This window comes from Leptidea sinapis, chromosome 26 (genome assembly GCF_905404315.1).
Source record: "Leptidea sinapis chromosome 26, ilLepSina1.1, whole genome shotgun sequence".
NCBI classification, from domain to species: domain Eukaryota; kingdom Metazoa; phylum Arthropoda; class Insecta; order Lepidoptera; family Pieridae; genus Leptidea; species Leptidea sinapis.
The window spans coordinates 10,084,851-10,101,668 of NC_066290.1; the positions used below are offsets into that span (position 1 = coordinate 10,084,851).

At 34.4% G+C, this 16,818-nt stretch overlaps 3 protein-coding genes across 5 annotated transcripts; 1 reads left to right on the forward strand and 2 right to left on the reverse strand.

Moving 5' to 3' along the window:
- The first annotated feature begins 289 nt into the window (after window positions 1–289).
- LOC126972489 (enoyl-CoA delta isomerase 1, mitochondrial-like) lies at window positions 290–16,505 on the forward strand. Of its 2 annotated transcripts, none has more exons than XM_050819295.1 (5): window positions 290–452; window positions 1,170–1,400; window positions 2,804–2,950; window positions 15,744–15,956; window positions 16,088–16,505. In XM_050819295.1, the coding sequence occupies exons 2-5, from the start codon at window positions 1,176–1,178 to the stop codon at window positions 16,346–16,348; spliced, it is 846 nt and encodes a 281-aa protein (XP_050675252.1). In that variant the 5' UTR covers window positions 290–452; window positions 1,170–1,175; the 3' UTR covers window positions 16,349–16,505. The 2 variants fall into 2 exon arrangements, with proteins under 2 accessions (XP_050675252.1, XP_050675251.1); XM_050819294.1 differs by lacking the exon at window positions 290–452 and adding an exon at window positions 576–954.
- LOC126972451 (uncharacterized) lies at window positions 7,120–10,171 on the reverse strand. Of its 2 annotated transcripts, none has more exons than XM_050819229.1 (2): window positions 8,054–10,171; window positions 7,120–7,562 (listed from the first exon to the last, which is right to left on the reverse strand). In XM_050819229.1, exons 1-2 carry the CDS (start codon window positions 9,540–9,542, stop codon window positions 7,438–7,440), a joined length of 1,614 nt encoding a protein of 537 aa, XP_050675186.1. In that variant the 5' UTR covers window positions 9,543–10,171; the 3' UTR covers window positions 7,120–7,437. The 2 variants fall into 2 exon arrangements, with proteins under 2 accessions (XP_050675186.1, XP_050675185.1); XM_050819228.1 differs by having other exon boundaries at window positions 7,121–7,562; window positions 8,003–10,159.
- Window positions 10,232–13,086, reverse strand: LOC126972453 (uncharacterized). The gene is made up of 2 exons (XM_050819232.1): window positions 12,992–13,086; window positions 10,232–12,376 (listed from the first exon to the last, which is right to left on the reverse strand). The coding sequence occupies exon 2, from the start codon at window positions 12,242–12,244 to the stop codon at window positions 10,232–10,234; it is 2,013 nt and encodes a 670-aa protein (XP_050675189.1). The 5' UTR covers window positions 12,245–12,376; window positions 12,992–13,086.
- Window positions 16,506–16,818: the final 313 nt, after the last annotated feature.

Here is a 16,818-nt window from a genome sequence, read left to right on the forward strand (position 1 = left end):
AATTAAATGAGAGTGCGTAAACACCGGAGCGAGCACCGCGCCGTGTCACGGTTCGGGCTGAACGGGGGTGTGACGTCATAGTATGAACGCGAGTATTCTCAGAAATTCGAAATAGAGCTTAAACTTCTCATCGTCACCGCGGAAATACTGCATGTATTGAAGTGAAATAAAAACTAATGTAATTTGCGTGATCTTTGCTCCGATGTGACGTATATTACATAGTCATATTTTTACCCTTTTGTTTTCTCCATTCGCTCTGTGTGAACGCATTGTTAGAGACTATAGTTCTGCAAGTGCAAACTGCGGAGTGTGAAGTGTTAACAGTTAGCTGCCAATTACCACTAAATAAAATATAATTAAGACGTAGGAAGCTGTTTATTATAATTTTAGCTTCTTGATAAGTTACTATTCTATACTTACGTGAGGGTTGCCAAACTTTACTTGAACTTTAGGTAAATATATTGTCTTTTCTCTTTAAACTTACATAGTAAATTAGTTATATTTAAGTAAGAATTAGTGGCAAACTCGTTAGAGTATATTATCTATAGGGTAATAGTGTTCTGTGGTGGCCAGTCAGGCAGAGATTGAATACATTGATAAAAAGTCTTAGGTGTTTGTAAAGCATGCAGTAGGTCAACAAACTTGTCAATTTGATAATGATTTGACATAATATAGAAACTAGATTGGAAATAACTATAGATTAGAAATTAGAATAGAATTAGAAATTTGAAAGTCCAAACTCCAAACTCCATAGATATTTTAAGTCTTATAAAATATATTATTTCGATTAAAGTTTAAAAGTGATAAAATTCGAGATACATTTTTTTCCGCCTATTCGCAGTGTATATTAACGTGCCATAGGACTCAATGTAAATCAAATATAAAATAAATAAATTAGCTTTTTTACTGTGTACATACATAAATTATTTTTACGTGAAGTGAACAAAATATAGAGTAAGTTACCAAAATTACCTAATAATATTGAATAAAAAATATATTCATGAATGCGAGAACAACTATTGACAATATTTATTGTATAAAAATATATTCTGTTGAATAATTGAAAAAAAATTAATCTAGGGACTAGTTTTATACATAAACGTATATAGTTTTAAATTTTATTATTTTATATTTATGTATTACTATAACAAACTTCTCTTTTATTTCAGATCGAAATGCTTAGGCAAGTAATGAAAAATATAAAACCAGTGTTTCCTTATGCTAGGACATTATCATCTAAGGGTCCATTAATTGACTTAAGTGTAGACAATGATGGAGTAGCAGTTATGACCATGCAGAGACTACCAGTGAACAGCTTAAACTTAGACTTACTACAGGAATTGAGTAAATCACTTGATGAAGTTGCCAAGAACAAAACAAAAGCATTGATTTTAACATCAGTAAGAATTAAAGTATTTTTTAAGAACCACATAATATTCAGGTTTGGATAATATGTGGTCTGCATGACTTAATATACTGTGTAGGAGTCACTCTCTTTATCTGCACTATCAAACTATTATTAAATTATACTAAAAGAATGTGAATGACAAAAAAACTAGATTCTTATGAAAGTTGACACAGCACATTTTGACACCTGCACACAATTTTAAAATTTTTGACAGTTTGCCTTGTCTGGCTATTCTCTGAAATGGCTAGACCAGTTTTGATGCAACTTTCACTGACATATAAGTCGAATTTATAGGTCATAGCTTTTTTATTTTAAGTAAATGATATAATAGTCCACACAAAAAAAGCAAAATCCTATTGTATGGTCATGTGGATAAGTATAACAATATTTATGTGGCATAGTCACAGGCTGCCAAAAGATACCAATAAGAACCTTAATGGAAATAAAAGAAAATAACATTGTTTATTTTGGTTTTGTGGTTTAACATCCTAAATAATTATAACATATGATTGCTCTTGTGGATGTGTTTGCAAAAATTGAGCAATTTTTTGTGTCTGAAACACTGGAACTACTTAAAAAGAAATATTGGGGTATAACTTTTTTTTTATGAAAATAAGGGGCCAGATGAGCACGACATTCAACTGATGGTAATTGATACACTCTGCTCATTACAATGCAGTGCCACAGGATTCTTGATAAACCCAAATTTTCTGAATGGCACTGCAATTGCGCTCGTCACCTTGAGACAAGATGTGAAGTGTCATTTGCCCAGTTATTTCACTAGCTACAAATCCCTTCAGACCAAAACTCCAGTTCTCTACCACAAAGATACTTGTTGTTAGATGATGATGATCTACATATAATAAATATCAAATCAAATCAAAATCACATCAGTCATTTCAATGAAATAACACTTATTTAACATTCATAAGTTTACTTTTCTTATTACATTTACTCAATGCATTACACAAGTTAGTCAAAAAAAGTAAATGAAAAATTATACCTAATGAAGTCGGTTAAAAACAAGAGTAATACATAACACACACACTGTAAATAAATAAAGGTATTTTGTGAGTATTTAATAAGCAAAGTAATCAAAAAGCTGAAATACCAGAAATGAAATTACACAAAAGTTACGAATATTTATATCATTTCATAAGTTCTATAATGCATCGGAGCTTATTAAAATTTTATCATTCACTGTTTTTTTATTTATGGCAGGGTGAGTGGTATTAGTACATAATGCCTCAGAATATATTATTATGTAGGATGATTTTCTACCAGAATGTTTGCTAATTAATATTTGATAAGCTTCTTACTCTGTTAGAAACAGATTTACGAAAATCTTAGGGAACTGCTTTTTAAGGTAAGGTGAATAATTTAAAATTATTACAGGCATCACCAAGTACATTTTCAGCTGGCCTAGACATTATGGAAATGTACAAGCCAGATATAAAGAGAGCAGAATTATTTTGGACTACCCTCCAAGATGTTTGGATTAAATTATTTGGATCGAATTTTATTACTGCTGCCGCAATTAATGTATGTATGGAATAACTTTATTACATTTAGAAAAACAAAATTTGTGAGTCACATTTAAAGAAAAACTATAATATTTAGTGTAATGGGACCATGTTAATGACTGTTTTGACACAGTCCACATATATTGCAATTAAGGATTGTAATTGATTATGTTTTTTGTATTAGTCATCAACTGCACTGTACTGACTTAACTTATAAGATGTCAGCAGAGTTTTATTTTTCACTTCAAGTATATATTACATTCATAAACTTAAGCCAACTCATCAAGTTTTCATTTCCTGGAGCTTTCCTTGAAAATTATTTTTTAAGTCAATTAAACCGGTGCCACCACTCCCTTTGGAAGTGAAAACTTCATTAGATACATTGGGCACTTTTGGTAGGGGAAAATCATATGGGTTCGCGTCACCGACATGCTCATGACTGGCGTACGCGATATATATATATATAAAATAGAAATATATAATATAGTTTGGCACTTTTTGAATAGGTGGTATACCTTATAAGTGAAATTAAATATATTATATTAAAAGCTCAATGTGCATATACTGTGCATTGTTGAAGAGTTTTTAGTTTTATTGTGTGATTAATATATTATTGAAAATAAGTTGTTTATTGTTTTTAAACATTATGAAATCTTAAATTTTAATACTCTAACTTCTTTTTACTTCTATTGGCACTCTCTAAAACTGCCAATTTTTTTCATGGAAGAGTACTCATTTATTGCCATAAAAATACTTACATATTTTATTTCTAGTTCAAAATTATTAAGTAATAAATTCCGCCGCGGCAACAAACCATTGTAGGAATGTTTGAATAATAGATTTTAACGTAGTCACAAAATATAATTTTCATGAGTAGGTAGGTGGTACCTACCAATTTTTACTAATAATTTATTATTTTCATAGCTCTGTGAAAAAACAAGAAAACCATTAAAGTATTAAATACGCTGGGGAGAAATTAACGTTTTTAAAATAAATAGATTTCGAAACTGTCATTCCATTCCGAAAACTGTACCATTACCACTCCGTAAACCTATATATTTTGATTATTAATACAAATATTCTAAAACAACACTAAAAAAAATTAAGGATGTTTAATTACATACTATCATGCTAATACTTGCTAATTAAGCTCATTATGTACATACAAATTAAATTTAAGCAAATTGTCCATTATATTATATTGTGGTCTGTAATTACGATGTTGGGAAAACCAAGCAAAACATAAACTTGAGTTTTAATCATTGTTAATTCGAGAGGTCGCCAGGTTTTCATAGCAGACTCAATATACTTACATAGTCTGGCCATAAATACTGTTACAATTAAAAATAAACAAAATATAACATTTGAATTTGGAATCTCCCTTTTTTACATGATTGTTCATTGAGTTTTCTCATTTTGGCACCAATATATGGTACCATATGTATTGCACCATTGTACAATATATTGCGATATTAAAATGGAGTGGGGTGATAAAGAGAACCGAATCGCTGTGATTGCATTACACAGTAAGTATGGCGCCAAATGCAATATTTAAAACTCTGCATACGCTTGGTATTAATAAAATGTTTGTGTACCGGGCTATTAATAAGTACAACGAGACCTCCTCTCTTTGTGACAGAAAAAGATCTGGGGGCCTACTCCTAAAATCGATGTTCGATATATCGTGGCATTAATCATGTCGAATCCTACTCTTAGTTACATCGTATTCAATGTCGAAACGATGATTGAACGAACGAAACATTCGGTATTATCGGTCCTAACCCTACTCTTAGTTGAAATTGTCAGAGACGAATATTCGAATTTGACAAATAATCAAACGTCGCTATTACGATAATCTCAACGACACTTCCTAGGCTGTCGATGCTATTATCGTTTCAATTTGTGTAGATATATTTGCCATACAACATACATACATAATAAATGTTATTAAAATAATTATATGTTATTTACTATTCAACAGGATTTTTTACTACCAAGTAATTTAAGTCATATTTTGTTGATCGTTTATGCGTAGAAAGTAATGCAAATGGCCGCCAGAGAAATAGGAAGTCGACGAGAAGGGTTGAGTTTATTTTTTTACATTTAATTATCTGCAAGTTTTGTATTATTTATTCAATTTTAAGTGGTCATATTATAGTCATTACATAATTTTGGAATATTTACATTTTGTGTGAATGTTATCAAATTGGTGGTGTAGAGTCTGGCATGGTCCTTAGCGCTTAAATTGTGTTTTGACTTTTGACACTTAACAGCGACATAGTACAGATAATATTTAGTTTTTCAAGGTTTGCGTATAAGTCATTCACTCTTACATCGTAAGAAAATCAAAATATTAGTCTATGGTTACGATAAACAATAAGGAATTCGAACATTTGTCAGAGTAGGATAGTTGCGGTATATTCGAAGTATTGTCGTATCGTTCCGAATGTATGGTTGTCGATTTTGCGAGTAGACCTCCTGGCCGTCCACGTAGTGTTCGTACGAAAAACGTGGACAAAGCAGTAAGGGAAAGAATTCGAAGAAATTAAATTGAAGAAAGAAAAAAAAGGGCAGTCCTAACGAAAAAGATTTTATCTCGGGAGATGAAGATAGCACCAAGAACCATGTCGCGTGTTTTAAAAGATGACTTAGTACTTGCAGCCCATACGAGACTATAGGGTTAAAAAAGAATAAGGTGGTAAAATCGAAACAACTACTGAAGCGGTACGCAAAGGGAGGTCACTAATAAAATTTTGTTTACGGATAAGAACTTTTTTACAATTGAGCTACATTTTAACAAACAATATGACCGTAATCATGCTCAAAGCTCTTAGGAAGCTTCCCAATTAGTCAACAGAGTGCAACGTGGGCACTATCTGACTTTTGGTGGGGTATTAGCTATGTAAGTGTGACTGAGCCATACTTTTGTGAAAAAGGTATCAAAAAATCCGCACATGTGTATCAAGATACCATTCTTTAGAAGGTAGTAAAGCCCCTTAACAACACCATGTTCAATGACCAAGAATGGTTCTTCCAGCAGGACTCGGCGCCGGGTCATAAAGCTCGGTCGACGCAGTCTTGGTTGGAAACGAACGTTTCGGATTTCATCAGAGCTGAAGACTGCCGTCGTCAAGTCCCGATCTGAATCCGCTGGAATACGATTTATAGTCAGATTTCAACGGATTGCTCTTAACGCCATGATTATTTGGAGTCCCTAAACCAATCCGTACGATGGGCGGTGAAGAATTTTTCCAAGAAAGAGTGCGTGCTTCTATTGATAACTGGCCTCAACGTTTAAAGGGCTGTATTGCAGCCAATGGCTGGCAATTCGAATAAGCTCTTTTATATTTAAAATTGTTTTATATTTATGTATTAAACTAACACACTGGAAAAGTAATAGATGTTATTTGCAATAGAATTTTTTTCTTTATTTCAGTATTTATGGCAAGACTATTTATTATATCGTATAACGGTCCTAAATCTGACGCTCTCGTGTAACGTTAAAGTCTAACGATTAGGACGGAAGATACTAGTACGAAAAGTGGGACAGACTATATAAATAATGAAATTCAATACCGACGGTATAAAGTGTTTCAAAATCACATTCAAAGATTCCGTTACATACAAACAGATATATGTACCAAGCTTACAAAAATGGGGCAGACTATTTAAATTATTGTATTGACATCTTATCTTGATGAGTGTGTGAAGTTTCAATTCAATCCGACATTTTAATGTCGGTCAAATCGTCTTCAAAGATTCCGTTACACATTACATATTATATAATATATACAGGTAGAGTTACCATCCGTTCGGATTAATCCGGACATGTTGAAACTTCTAGAGTCTAGTCCGGATTTTGTACAGATTTTATTTTTAATTAGATGAAGTATAGTAATAAAACTACATATTCACTAATATCAAATAAGTCTCTTTACATGAAACGAAATCTAACCGAATTCAACCTAAAAGTCCGGACTTTTATCGAAATATCAGGACTTTCAAGCTTATATGAAGCATGTAAAAATACTATATTTATTATTAATAACACCTGACTTGCCGGTAGATCACCTGATGACAAATAGAGAAAAAACAACATAATTTGAATATGAATTCGCAATATTATATTTTCCGTCTATACTTGTTTTTTGTTGGCTTTAATAACTTACAAGTTGCGGTAATTGGATGGGCGTGTAAATGGGAAGAAGAGTAGACGCCTTGGTTATAACATGACTTTAATAATTTGACAATATAATATGATGTCTTGATACGTGATGTATGAATGACCGTCGCTGAAGCATTGTTGGACACGGAGAGCTGCGCCCGCGCCTGCCCGCGCGCCCCGCGCCTCCCCGCGCTAACCGGTTCAAGACTTGAACAGTCTGCAGGGGCAAGGTTAATGTCTTCAAACTTGATTAAGAGAGAGGAAGGGGACAAATATTGTTGAAAGCCCTTTGCAAGATTCCTCGTTTAGTTTTGATATCGGCAACCCTGTTGACACCGTCTCTACCGGGATGCAGCTTCACAATTCTTCCGAGCTGCCACAAAAGCGGTGGTTGGTTCTTCTCCCTCACGAGCACCATGGCGCCTGGCTTGAGGCTTGATGTTGAAGCTCGCCATTTGGTTCTTTGCTGAAGGAGAGAGATATAATCTTGTGAGAAGCGTGACCAAAAATGTTGTCTGAGGCTCTCAATCCTTTCGTAGCGCTGCAAGCGGCTGATGTTGGCATCGCTAACGCAAGGACGAGGAACAGTCAAAAGTGAGCGCCCAATCAAGAAATGTGCTGAAGTGAGGCAACTGAGGTCCAAAGGATCAGAAGATAGAGGTGTCAAAGGTCGGGAATTTAGGATGGCTTCTATTTGGATAAGACACGTTGACATTTCTTCGTAAGTTAAATGGGTTAATGTAAGGACCCTACGAAGATGATGCTTTACTAATTTTACCATACTTTCCCATATTCCTCCAAAATGCGGGGAATAAGCTGGGATTGTTTTGAATTCTATGCCTTTATTATTTATGTTTGACATAATATCATTTAAAGAATTATTTAAAAATGTAGAAAGTTCGTTACTAGCTCCAAGAAATGTAGAAGCGTTGTCGGAGGTAATTGATGCTGGTTTACCGCGGCGTGAAACGAATCGATACAGTGCCGAGAGATAGGCATCGGTGGTTAAGTCCGCGACGAGCTCCAGATGTACCTCTTTGACTGCAAAACAAACAAAAATACATATATAAGATTTCGTCAGCTTAGCGCCTCTTCCCTTACGGTCGGCTATCAACACTGGCCCAGCATAATCCACGCCTGTATGTAAAAATGGAAATTCCAAATGTGTCCTATCATGAGGCAAATCGCCCATAATGGGTTGAACATATTTTGATTTAAATCTAAAGCATCTAACGCAGCTATGCACGACGCGTTTAGCCAAGTTCCTCCCCCCGAGTGGCCAATATTTTTGTCTTACACAAGACAAAAGAAGTTGAGGTCCGGCATGCATAAGCTCTGTATGCTCTTTTTGAAATAAAAGTTTAGTAATATGATGTTTACTACATAGTAGTATAGGATGCTTAACATCATAAGTGTAAGAAGAGTTTTTGAGGCGACCACCAACTCTTAAGAGATTATGTGGGTCCAAGAAAGGGGACAATGAATTTAATTTGCTGTTTGATGGAATGTTTTTACCTGACTTAATTAATTTGTATTCCTCAGGAAACATTTCTTGTTGAACGGATTGTAATAAAATTGTTTCTGAATTTGATATCTCAGATGGAGATAAAAAGTTTGTTAACTTACTTTTGGGATTCTTACAGTTGAAAATAAATCTTAATATATAGGCAAATGTTCTTATTAAATGTGTATAGTTGGATTTTTTATGAATTAAATTATGAATGATGTTAGATTGAAAATTAATTGTATCATTTTTTTGTGTACTTGTAGTGTGTAGGACTAATTCTGTGTTTGAGTTTGTATGCGTATTTGGTATGGTTGGAAAATTAATATTTTTTGACTGCAAAAATTGAGGACCAGACCACCATAAAGTAGCAGAGCTAATACTGTCTGCGGTCACTCCCCGTGAGACTAAATCAGCAGGGTTTTCTTTTGACGGTACGTAGCTCCATCGATGACCAGCTGTGCAGTCTTGTATCTCACCCACTCGAGTACGTACAAACATTTTTAATTGATTTGGTTGAGTCTTTAGCCATGCTAACACGATTGTAGAGTCAGTCCAAAAATAAGAATTATGTATTTTAAGTGTTAAAGAAGATATGACTTTAGTATGAAGTCTAGTGGCAAGAAGTGAACCACACAACTCTAACCGGGGTATTGTTGTTGGTTTCAAGGGCGCCACTTTACTCCTAGAGGTAAGAAGACGAACTTGTATTTTGCCATTCATGTTGACTGCTCTTACATAAACACATGCGCCATATGCACGTTCTGAAGCGTCTGAAAAGGTATGTAGCTCTAATAACAATACATTATTAGTACAAACCCAACGGGGAATGCGAAGCGAGTTAAGTGAAATAAGAGAAGCTACGAAATTTGAAAAACACTTCTGGGTTTCTTTAGAAACTTCGTCATCCCAACCGTATTTCTGAACCCAAAGTTTTTGCATAAGAATTTTAGATTGTACAGTACATGGTCCCAGAAGACCTAAAGGATCAAAAATTTGGCTTATAAGCGATAAAATAATTCGTTTTGTAATTTTTTTTGTATTTGTGTTTAAATTAATTTTGAATAATAAATTATCTTTACTGCAATCCCAATGAAGACCAAGTGTCTTGTGTGGTAATGAATTATCCAAATCAAGTGTTTTATCCCTATGATTAACATGCAAATTCTCATTTGGTAATGATTCTAATATCTCAGGGCTATTCGATTGCCACTTTCGTAACTTAAATTGTGCTGACTGTAAAGAATTGATCACCTGTTTACATAGATTTATTACTGACGGAATGGTTTCTCCGCCGCTCAAAAAATCGTCGACATAAAAATCTTTTGAAATAGCGAATTTTGCTTCTGGATCGGAACATTGGTCTGCCAGCGAAACCAAGCACTTAGTGGCTAAGTAAGGTGCGGCTGCAGTGCCGTATGTAACTGTATTTAATGTAATGACTGTATAACATCACTACGGTTAAATCTAAATAAAATTTGCTGTAATGAACGTTGAGAGGGCTCTACAAGCACGGCTCTATACATTTTTTCAATATCTCCGGATACGACATACTTATGCTGTCGGAAACGTAATAAAATTGACACCAAATCATCTTGGACTACCGGTCCAACCATTTGAATATCATTAAATTATTTTTTATTTGACGTGGGGCTAGAACCATTGAAAACCACGCGTAGTTTTGTGGTTGACGAGGATTCGCGTATGACCCCATGATGAGGTAAATAATAAGAATATATCTGTGTATGAATGAGTTCAGAGAATTGTTTTGATGTATTTGTCATGTGACCTAACTCTTCATACTCAGTCATAAAATTTATATAACGCTCTTTTAAAATAGGATCGCGTTCGAACCTGCGTTCTAGCGCCAATAAGCGACATTTTGCTGTGTGATAAGACTCGTCAAGAACTTCGGGGGACTCTTTCAACGGTATGGTTACAATGAAGCGGCCGTTGTTATCGCGCCGAGTGTTCTCTGCGAAGCTTTTCTCACAAGCTTGTTCTTCTAAAGATAAATTATATTTAGAATGTACCGATTCTAACTCCCAAAATCGTGTTAGTAAGGCCTCATCATTTTGAGTGAAAAAACAATTAGAAGACTGATTTAAGTTTTTTAAGGATAAATTTTTATTTGTATTAAGAGTGCCCGAAACAAGCCAGCCAAGTTTTGTTTGCTGTAATTTAGGATAATGTTTACCTAAATCAATTGATTTTGAACATATGACGTCCCAGAATACATCAGCTCCCATCAATATGTCTATGGGTGCGGATATGTGAAAAGAAGGATCGGCTAGTTTGATATTAAGAGGCAATCGTATGGATTTTATATTAATGTTACTGGAAGGTACCGATTTTGTTATTTGAGGTAAAACATAACATTCGACACAAAACTTATAGTCACCCGAAGATGAATCGATGGATAAGTTACAAGACTCTGCACTGTAGGAACATTGATTATTGATTCCTGTTACCGTGGAGCTTACGCTACGCCGCGAGACGCCGAGCTTTTCACAGAATTTACGTGTGACATAGTGTGCTGTTGCACCGTTGTCTAGAAGAACGCGAGCAGGATGTAGTATCCCGTATGCGCCGACCACGTTCACCAAGGCTGTGGAAAGCAGTATATTGGGTTTGTTAATATAATGTATGTCAGAAGATAAAGCAACTTCATTGAATTGTTCTGTGTGCTTCTGTGTATGTTTGTGAAGCAGGCTAGAGTGTGTAATATTGCAATATTTACAATGCGTCAGCTTGCAATATTTTTCCTTATGGCCAGGCCTGAGGCAGTTATTGCATATATTATTAAAGCTTTGCATTTTTATAATGCGAGAATCAATATCAAGATTTCTAAACTCAGGACAAGCAAATAAGAAATGATTTTGATTACACATTGGACATGAAATTACCTTTGTGTCTGAATTTTTTATTTTATTGTAATTTGTGTTTTTTGATTTTATTTCGACTTTGTGTGTGTATTGTGAATTTTGTGTGTCTGAATGAATTTTGTATGTTGTAAGCTGTCTTTGCTTTTCATCTTGTTGTATTGCATCTAATAAGTCTGCTCTGTTTGTAAGAAAATCTAAGAATTGTTTGAGGCTAGGTGAAGTTGTAATTGAGTTTCGTTTTTCTTCCCATTCTCGAAATGTGACAGTATCTAATTTTTTGATCATTATATGTGTAATTAATGTGTCCCAATGGTCAGTGGGTTGGCCAAGGGTATTTAAAGCAGCTAAATTTTTATTAATAGTGTCAATTAATTTTCTTATAGCTTGGCAAGACTCTTGTGCAATAGCAGTAAAATTTAAAATTGCATTAACATGGTTATTCACTAAAAGTCTCTCATTATCAAATCTACTAGACAAAAGCTGCCAGGCAATCGCATAATTTTTAGAAGTAAATTCTAAATTTTGTATCATATTTAAGGCGCTGCCTTTCAAAGATGCTTTTAAATAATGAAATTTATTGATTTCACCTATTGTGATATTCGTGTGAATAAGAGAAATATACGTATCTCGAAATGTGAGCCAGTGCTGAAAGTCGCCGTCGAAGGTAGGAAGATTGATTTTAGGTAGCCTGACGAAATCACGCAGTGCGTCCCGATTTCTGAGCTCGCTTCCCTCATTGGATTCGGAAACGGAAAGCATACGCCTGCTCTCTCGACTCCATTTATTTAAAAGCGTACGCGCTGATCCCACAAGTGAGAAATATTTTGTATCGAACTCTTCACGTTCTTGAAATAATTGTGTTGAATCTTCGGATAATAACTCCAGCTCCGTCTGAAACTTATCGTATTCAGTGTTTAGCGAATCTAATTTATTTAACCGAGATTCAAGATCGTTATACTGGTTTTCAGTTAGACTATCGCTATCTATGCTATTAAGAAAATTTTGAAATATGGTAAGCTTTCCTTTAACGCTGCCGCGTAGTTTAATTAATTCTTTAATCTTCGTGTCAGACATTATTAACACGTATATATGCAAGGCAAGTTAGCAATAGGTAAATAATATAAGCTAATAAGCGACCGGCACTCGGCAAGATGAGTTTATAACCGGTTTCGCGTTGTGGCTTGAGCAACAATTGCTCGCTATGTGCACTTATAATACGAAGTGAATTAGCGAAACAGGTAATGAAATGATTACTAGTAATGGCAATATAATATAATATTTCTATAATTTGTATTTGTAAGGTTTGGCTAAGTAATATATATCGTATAGTATAAATTGATAAGCAAAGTAAAGCAACGAAAACTAATTTTTAATTTACAATTGTCTTTTAAATTAAAATTAATTAATGATTTTAATACAAGATAATATAAGATATTGAAATTATTTTAATACAAGATCCAAATAGAAGACGGAATAGAAGAAAGGAATAATATGGAACAAACTCACAAATGACCGTGTCCTCAATCCTTTTGTTTCCGCGATGAATTCCGTTATTTTGGCTGGTTTCTTGATATTATACAAAGGCCGAAGGACCAAATTGGATGGGCGTGTAAATGGGAAGAAGAGTAGACGCCTTGGTTATAACATGACTTTAATAATTTGACAACATAATATGATGTCTTGATACGTGATGTATGAATGACCGTCGCTGAAGCATTGTTGGACACGGAGAGCTGCGCCCGCGCCTCCCCGCGCTAACCGGTTCAAGACTTGAACCGGTTAGCGCGGGGACCTTAAAATCTTCCGCTGACCTTAAAATGCGCAATGTATTTATACTTTTAATATATCAGGGTTTCGCAATGCCGTTTTTTACAACATCAATGAAATCCACATTTATATACTAATATTTACATACATATAAAATATAAGCCTTATCTTATTAATATACAGGGTGTCCAAAAGTTATGAGACATGTAGGGAAAATACCTTAAATATCGTAGATAGTGTATTTTACTGAAAGAAGACTTTATCTTATTTTTAAAAGTTAGTAATTCTACATTCAAAGATTTTTCTAAAAATTACTTACCTCGTCTGGGAATGGAACCGACTTAAATGTAAAAAAAAAAACCCCTACTTTTATGACATGTAAATATGAAAAAGTAGTCAATTAAGTGGGTATTTTTTGTAAATTAATTAATTAAATGTTCAAAATGTGACCCCTCTTGTCTTACGCAAATCGCCAATCTTTTAATGAGTCCGCAGCCTTTTGATTTTCTTATAATTTTATGGTGAATACTCGATATGATATGGCACAATTCTGTTTGTAACTCGCCCACGTTCTCGTATCGCTTTTAAAGTAAAAAAAGACTATGCTATAAAGTATTTTAATTATGAAGTGGGTACTTATTTACGAATAATCAATGCTATCTATGGAATGATAATATCTCTACTTTTCGGACGTCGTCGTCGGTAATAAATAACTTTCTTGAAATTTGACTCAAACATTTTACGTTGCTCCTTTCTTTTAAAATACTATCTTACTTAAGAAGAGTTATTAGTTTTTGGCTATTCTTTCGATTGGCATCGTAAAAGTAGGGGTGTTTTTTTTACATTTAAGTCGGTTCGAGTCCCAGACGAGGCAAGTACCTAATTTTTAGAAAATCTTTGAATGCAGAATTACTAAAATTTTAAAATAAGATAAAGTCATCTTTCAGTAAAATACCCTATCTACGATATTTAAGGTACTTTCCCTTCATGTCCCATAACTTTGGGACACCCTGTATATCATTAACACCTACTCTCGTTCTTTATGCATTTGCCATCTGCCATCTTACGGGAAGTTTATTTATACCTTTGTGTTAGAACCGCGGAATCGCTAGAAAATTATAGTCGGTTGGGGTCAAGACTTAGGATGTCGGAAGGTTTAAAATGTAGGTTCTGTAGAGTTAGAACGGTTACTCGGGCCGTTTGAGGTCTTGCGTCGGGGCTGCCTCTCCGCTCTTATTGGGAAAAGTTCAATGGAATAGGCATCTGCTGTTATTGCCTGACCAGATCTGAGAAGCTGTAGTGAATATCATCATGAATTTCCCACCAAACAGTTACCATCACTTTTCTATGGAATACCTGGAATGAGCCATTACGATGTTCGCTAGCGATAATCATATAGAATCCGCTTTTCATTAAACGTCACAATTTGTCTCAAAATCTGTTTGTCAGTTAAATCACTGGGCACCCCCATTTTATTGATGCAAATGGGACAATATTGTGGCTAAGCCAACATCATACCAAGCCGCTAATTCTTTGGTAGTTAGGTTCATCCTTTAGTTGAGGTTTCTCTACGGCAGCGGCTAAACCAAAAACGTGCTGTGCGTTTGTTAGTGGTTATCGTCTTCTAACACGATATTGATATTTCAAACTGTGTCTACCTTAGTTCGACGCCGATATTCGTATAAATCAAAATTTACTCTAATTTCCGATAAATCCATGTGTACATTATAACATCCCTATAAAGCCCACTTAAAAATTATTGACAGTCAAACAATCTAAAGTCGTACATATTTGAAGTCTAGAATGTTCTTTGTGTCATGTAAAAACGTTTTACTCTGATATCTCGCAGCAAGTAGGTTTTATTTTAATCTGAACTAGTAAGACGTGTTTATTTTAAGCGCAATACGAGTTTATAAGAATTTTAATGGAATTAAGGACAATTTGCTACGACGCAAGTAACTTGTTTGCCAAAAAGCAACAAAATAAAATAATACTAGTAACCGGTCGCAACTACGGGGACAGGCTGATATGTGAAAAATAAATTTGAATGTCACTACAACTAACCAACGACCGGGGGCTTATCATACTAACAGTACTCAGTGCAAAATAACGATTCAAGATTTGTATACCGCATTTATTACGCGGTACCTTCAGCAGAGTTAGACCTCATTCCTGTCGCCGATTTCCACCTTCGCACAACACAGCACAATCTTGGATATCATCCCCACCACTGTGATGTCTGGTCTTCCTCTACAGTGAGGTTTTCAAGAAACTTTCTTCCACGTACAACCAAGCTGTGGAATGAGCATCCTTGTGTGGTGTTTCCGGGACAATACGACAATAATGACTTTGAAAAATTCGTACACCTTTCTAAAATGCCGGCAACGGTCCTGTGATACCTTTGGTGTCGTAAAAGAGTGTGACTTATTGCTCTTCCATGAAAAAAAAATGGACACTGTCGAGCAACTGTGAAAAATAATTTATGTTTCAGGGTCATGCACCTGCAGGCGGGTGTTTATTATCAATGTCCTGTGAGTATAGAGTGATGGTGTCTGGCAAATATACAATCGGACTGAATGAGACGGCTCTAGGAATAGTTGCACCACGTTGGTTTATGGATACCATGCGTAATACGATATCACAAAGGGAAACAGAATTTGCGCTCACAACTGGTAGAATGTTCACCGTGGATGAAGCTTTAAAGGTAGCTTAAACTTATTTAATGTTCAAAAAAATCGGCAAAGGTTTAAAATAGTAAATTAAGTTTAAAATTTAAACAAAATATTAAAAGTTATATTAACATTATTTTGTATATATTCATATTTTTCAACACAGGTGGGCCTCATAGATGAAACAGCGGCAGACAAAGAAGACGCTATCAAGAAATGCAAAGGTTTTATCAAGAAGTTTGACAGAATCCCTTCTCTAGCCCGCGGTGTCACAAAACAAGGTATTCGAGCTGAACCAATCAAGTGGCTACAAGACAACAGAGAAGCGGACACAAATGTGTTCCTAGGTTTTCTAAAGAATCCAAAAGTACAAGAATCATTGGAGATATATATTCAAGCTATGAAAGCAAGGTCAGCCAATAAATGAGTAGGCTATAAATAATTGATGTATTAAGTTAAATGTTTTTATTGATATAATATTTTTATACCCAGTTCTTTACCTATATTATTATAGTATTTTATACGAATAATAATTGACATAATATCTATTCGATGTCTATTCTAATAAATGACATGAGATTGTATTTAATGTTTGTTTTATTAAATTCTATTTTAAAAAAAGTGTGTGCTTGTAATATTAACGCGCGATTGAAGTAAAGCTTAATAATAATTAACTTTAGGAATAATTAACAGATACATTAATATATTACACTAAATAACTTCATCTTTTTAGCAATGTTGGCATTTTCTCTACATAAATTAAAAGAATGCCTTTAAGTATAATAAATATTATTATGTAATCAGGTGAGATTTTATATATCTAACAAAAAAATATATGTTATATTTTGATATTATTATTCATCAGAAAAAAAACACTTATTATTTTTACAGGTCAGG

Excerpts from the sequence above, each read along its gene's own strand:
- LOC126972489 (XM_050819295.1), top strand. The coding sequence starts at position 1,176 with ATGCTTAGGCAAGTAATGAAAAATATAAAACCAGTGTTTCCTTATGCT. Across the intron at positions 1,401-2,803 it reads AAGCATTGATTTTAACATCA|GCATCACCAAGTACATTTTC; the intron begins GTAAGAATTAAA and ends AAATTATTACAG. Across the intron at positions 15,957-16,087 it reads CCGTGGATGAAGCTTTAAAG|GTGGGCCTCATAGATGAAAC; the intron begins GTAGCTTAAACT and ends TTTTCAACACAG.
- LOC126972451 (XM_050819228.1), bottom strand. The coding sequence starts at position 9,542 with ATGCAAAAACTTTGGGTTCAGAAATACGGTTGGGATGACGAAGTTTCT. Across the intron at positions 7,563-8,002 it reads TTCTACATTTCTTGGAGCTA|CAAAGAACCAAATGGCGAGC; the intron begins GTAACGAACTTT and ends TCTCTCCTTCAG.
- LOC126972453 (XM_050819232.1), bottom strand. The coding sequence starts at position 12,244 with ATGCTTTCCGTTTCCGAATCCAATGAGGGAAGCGAGCTCAGAAATCGG.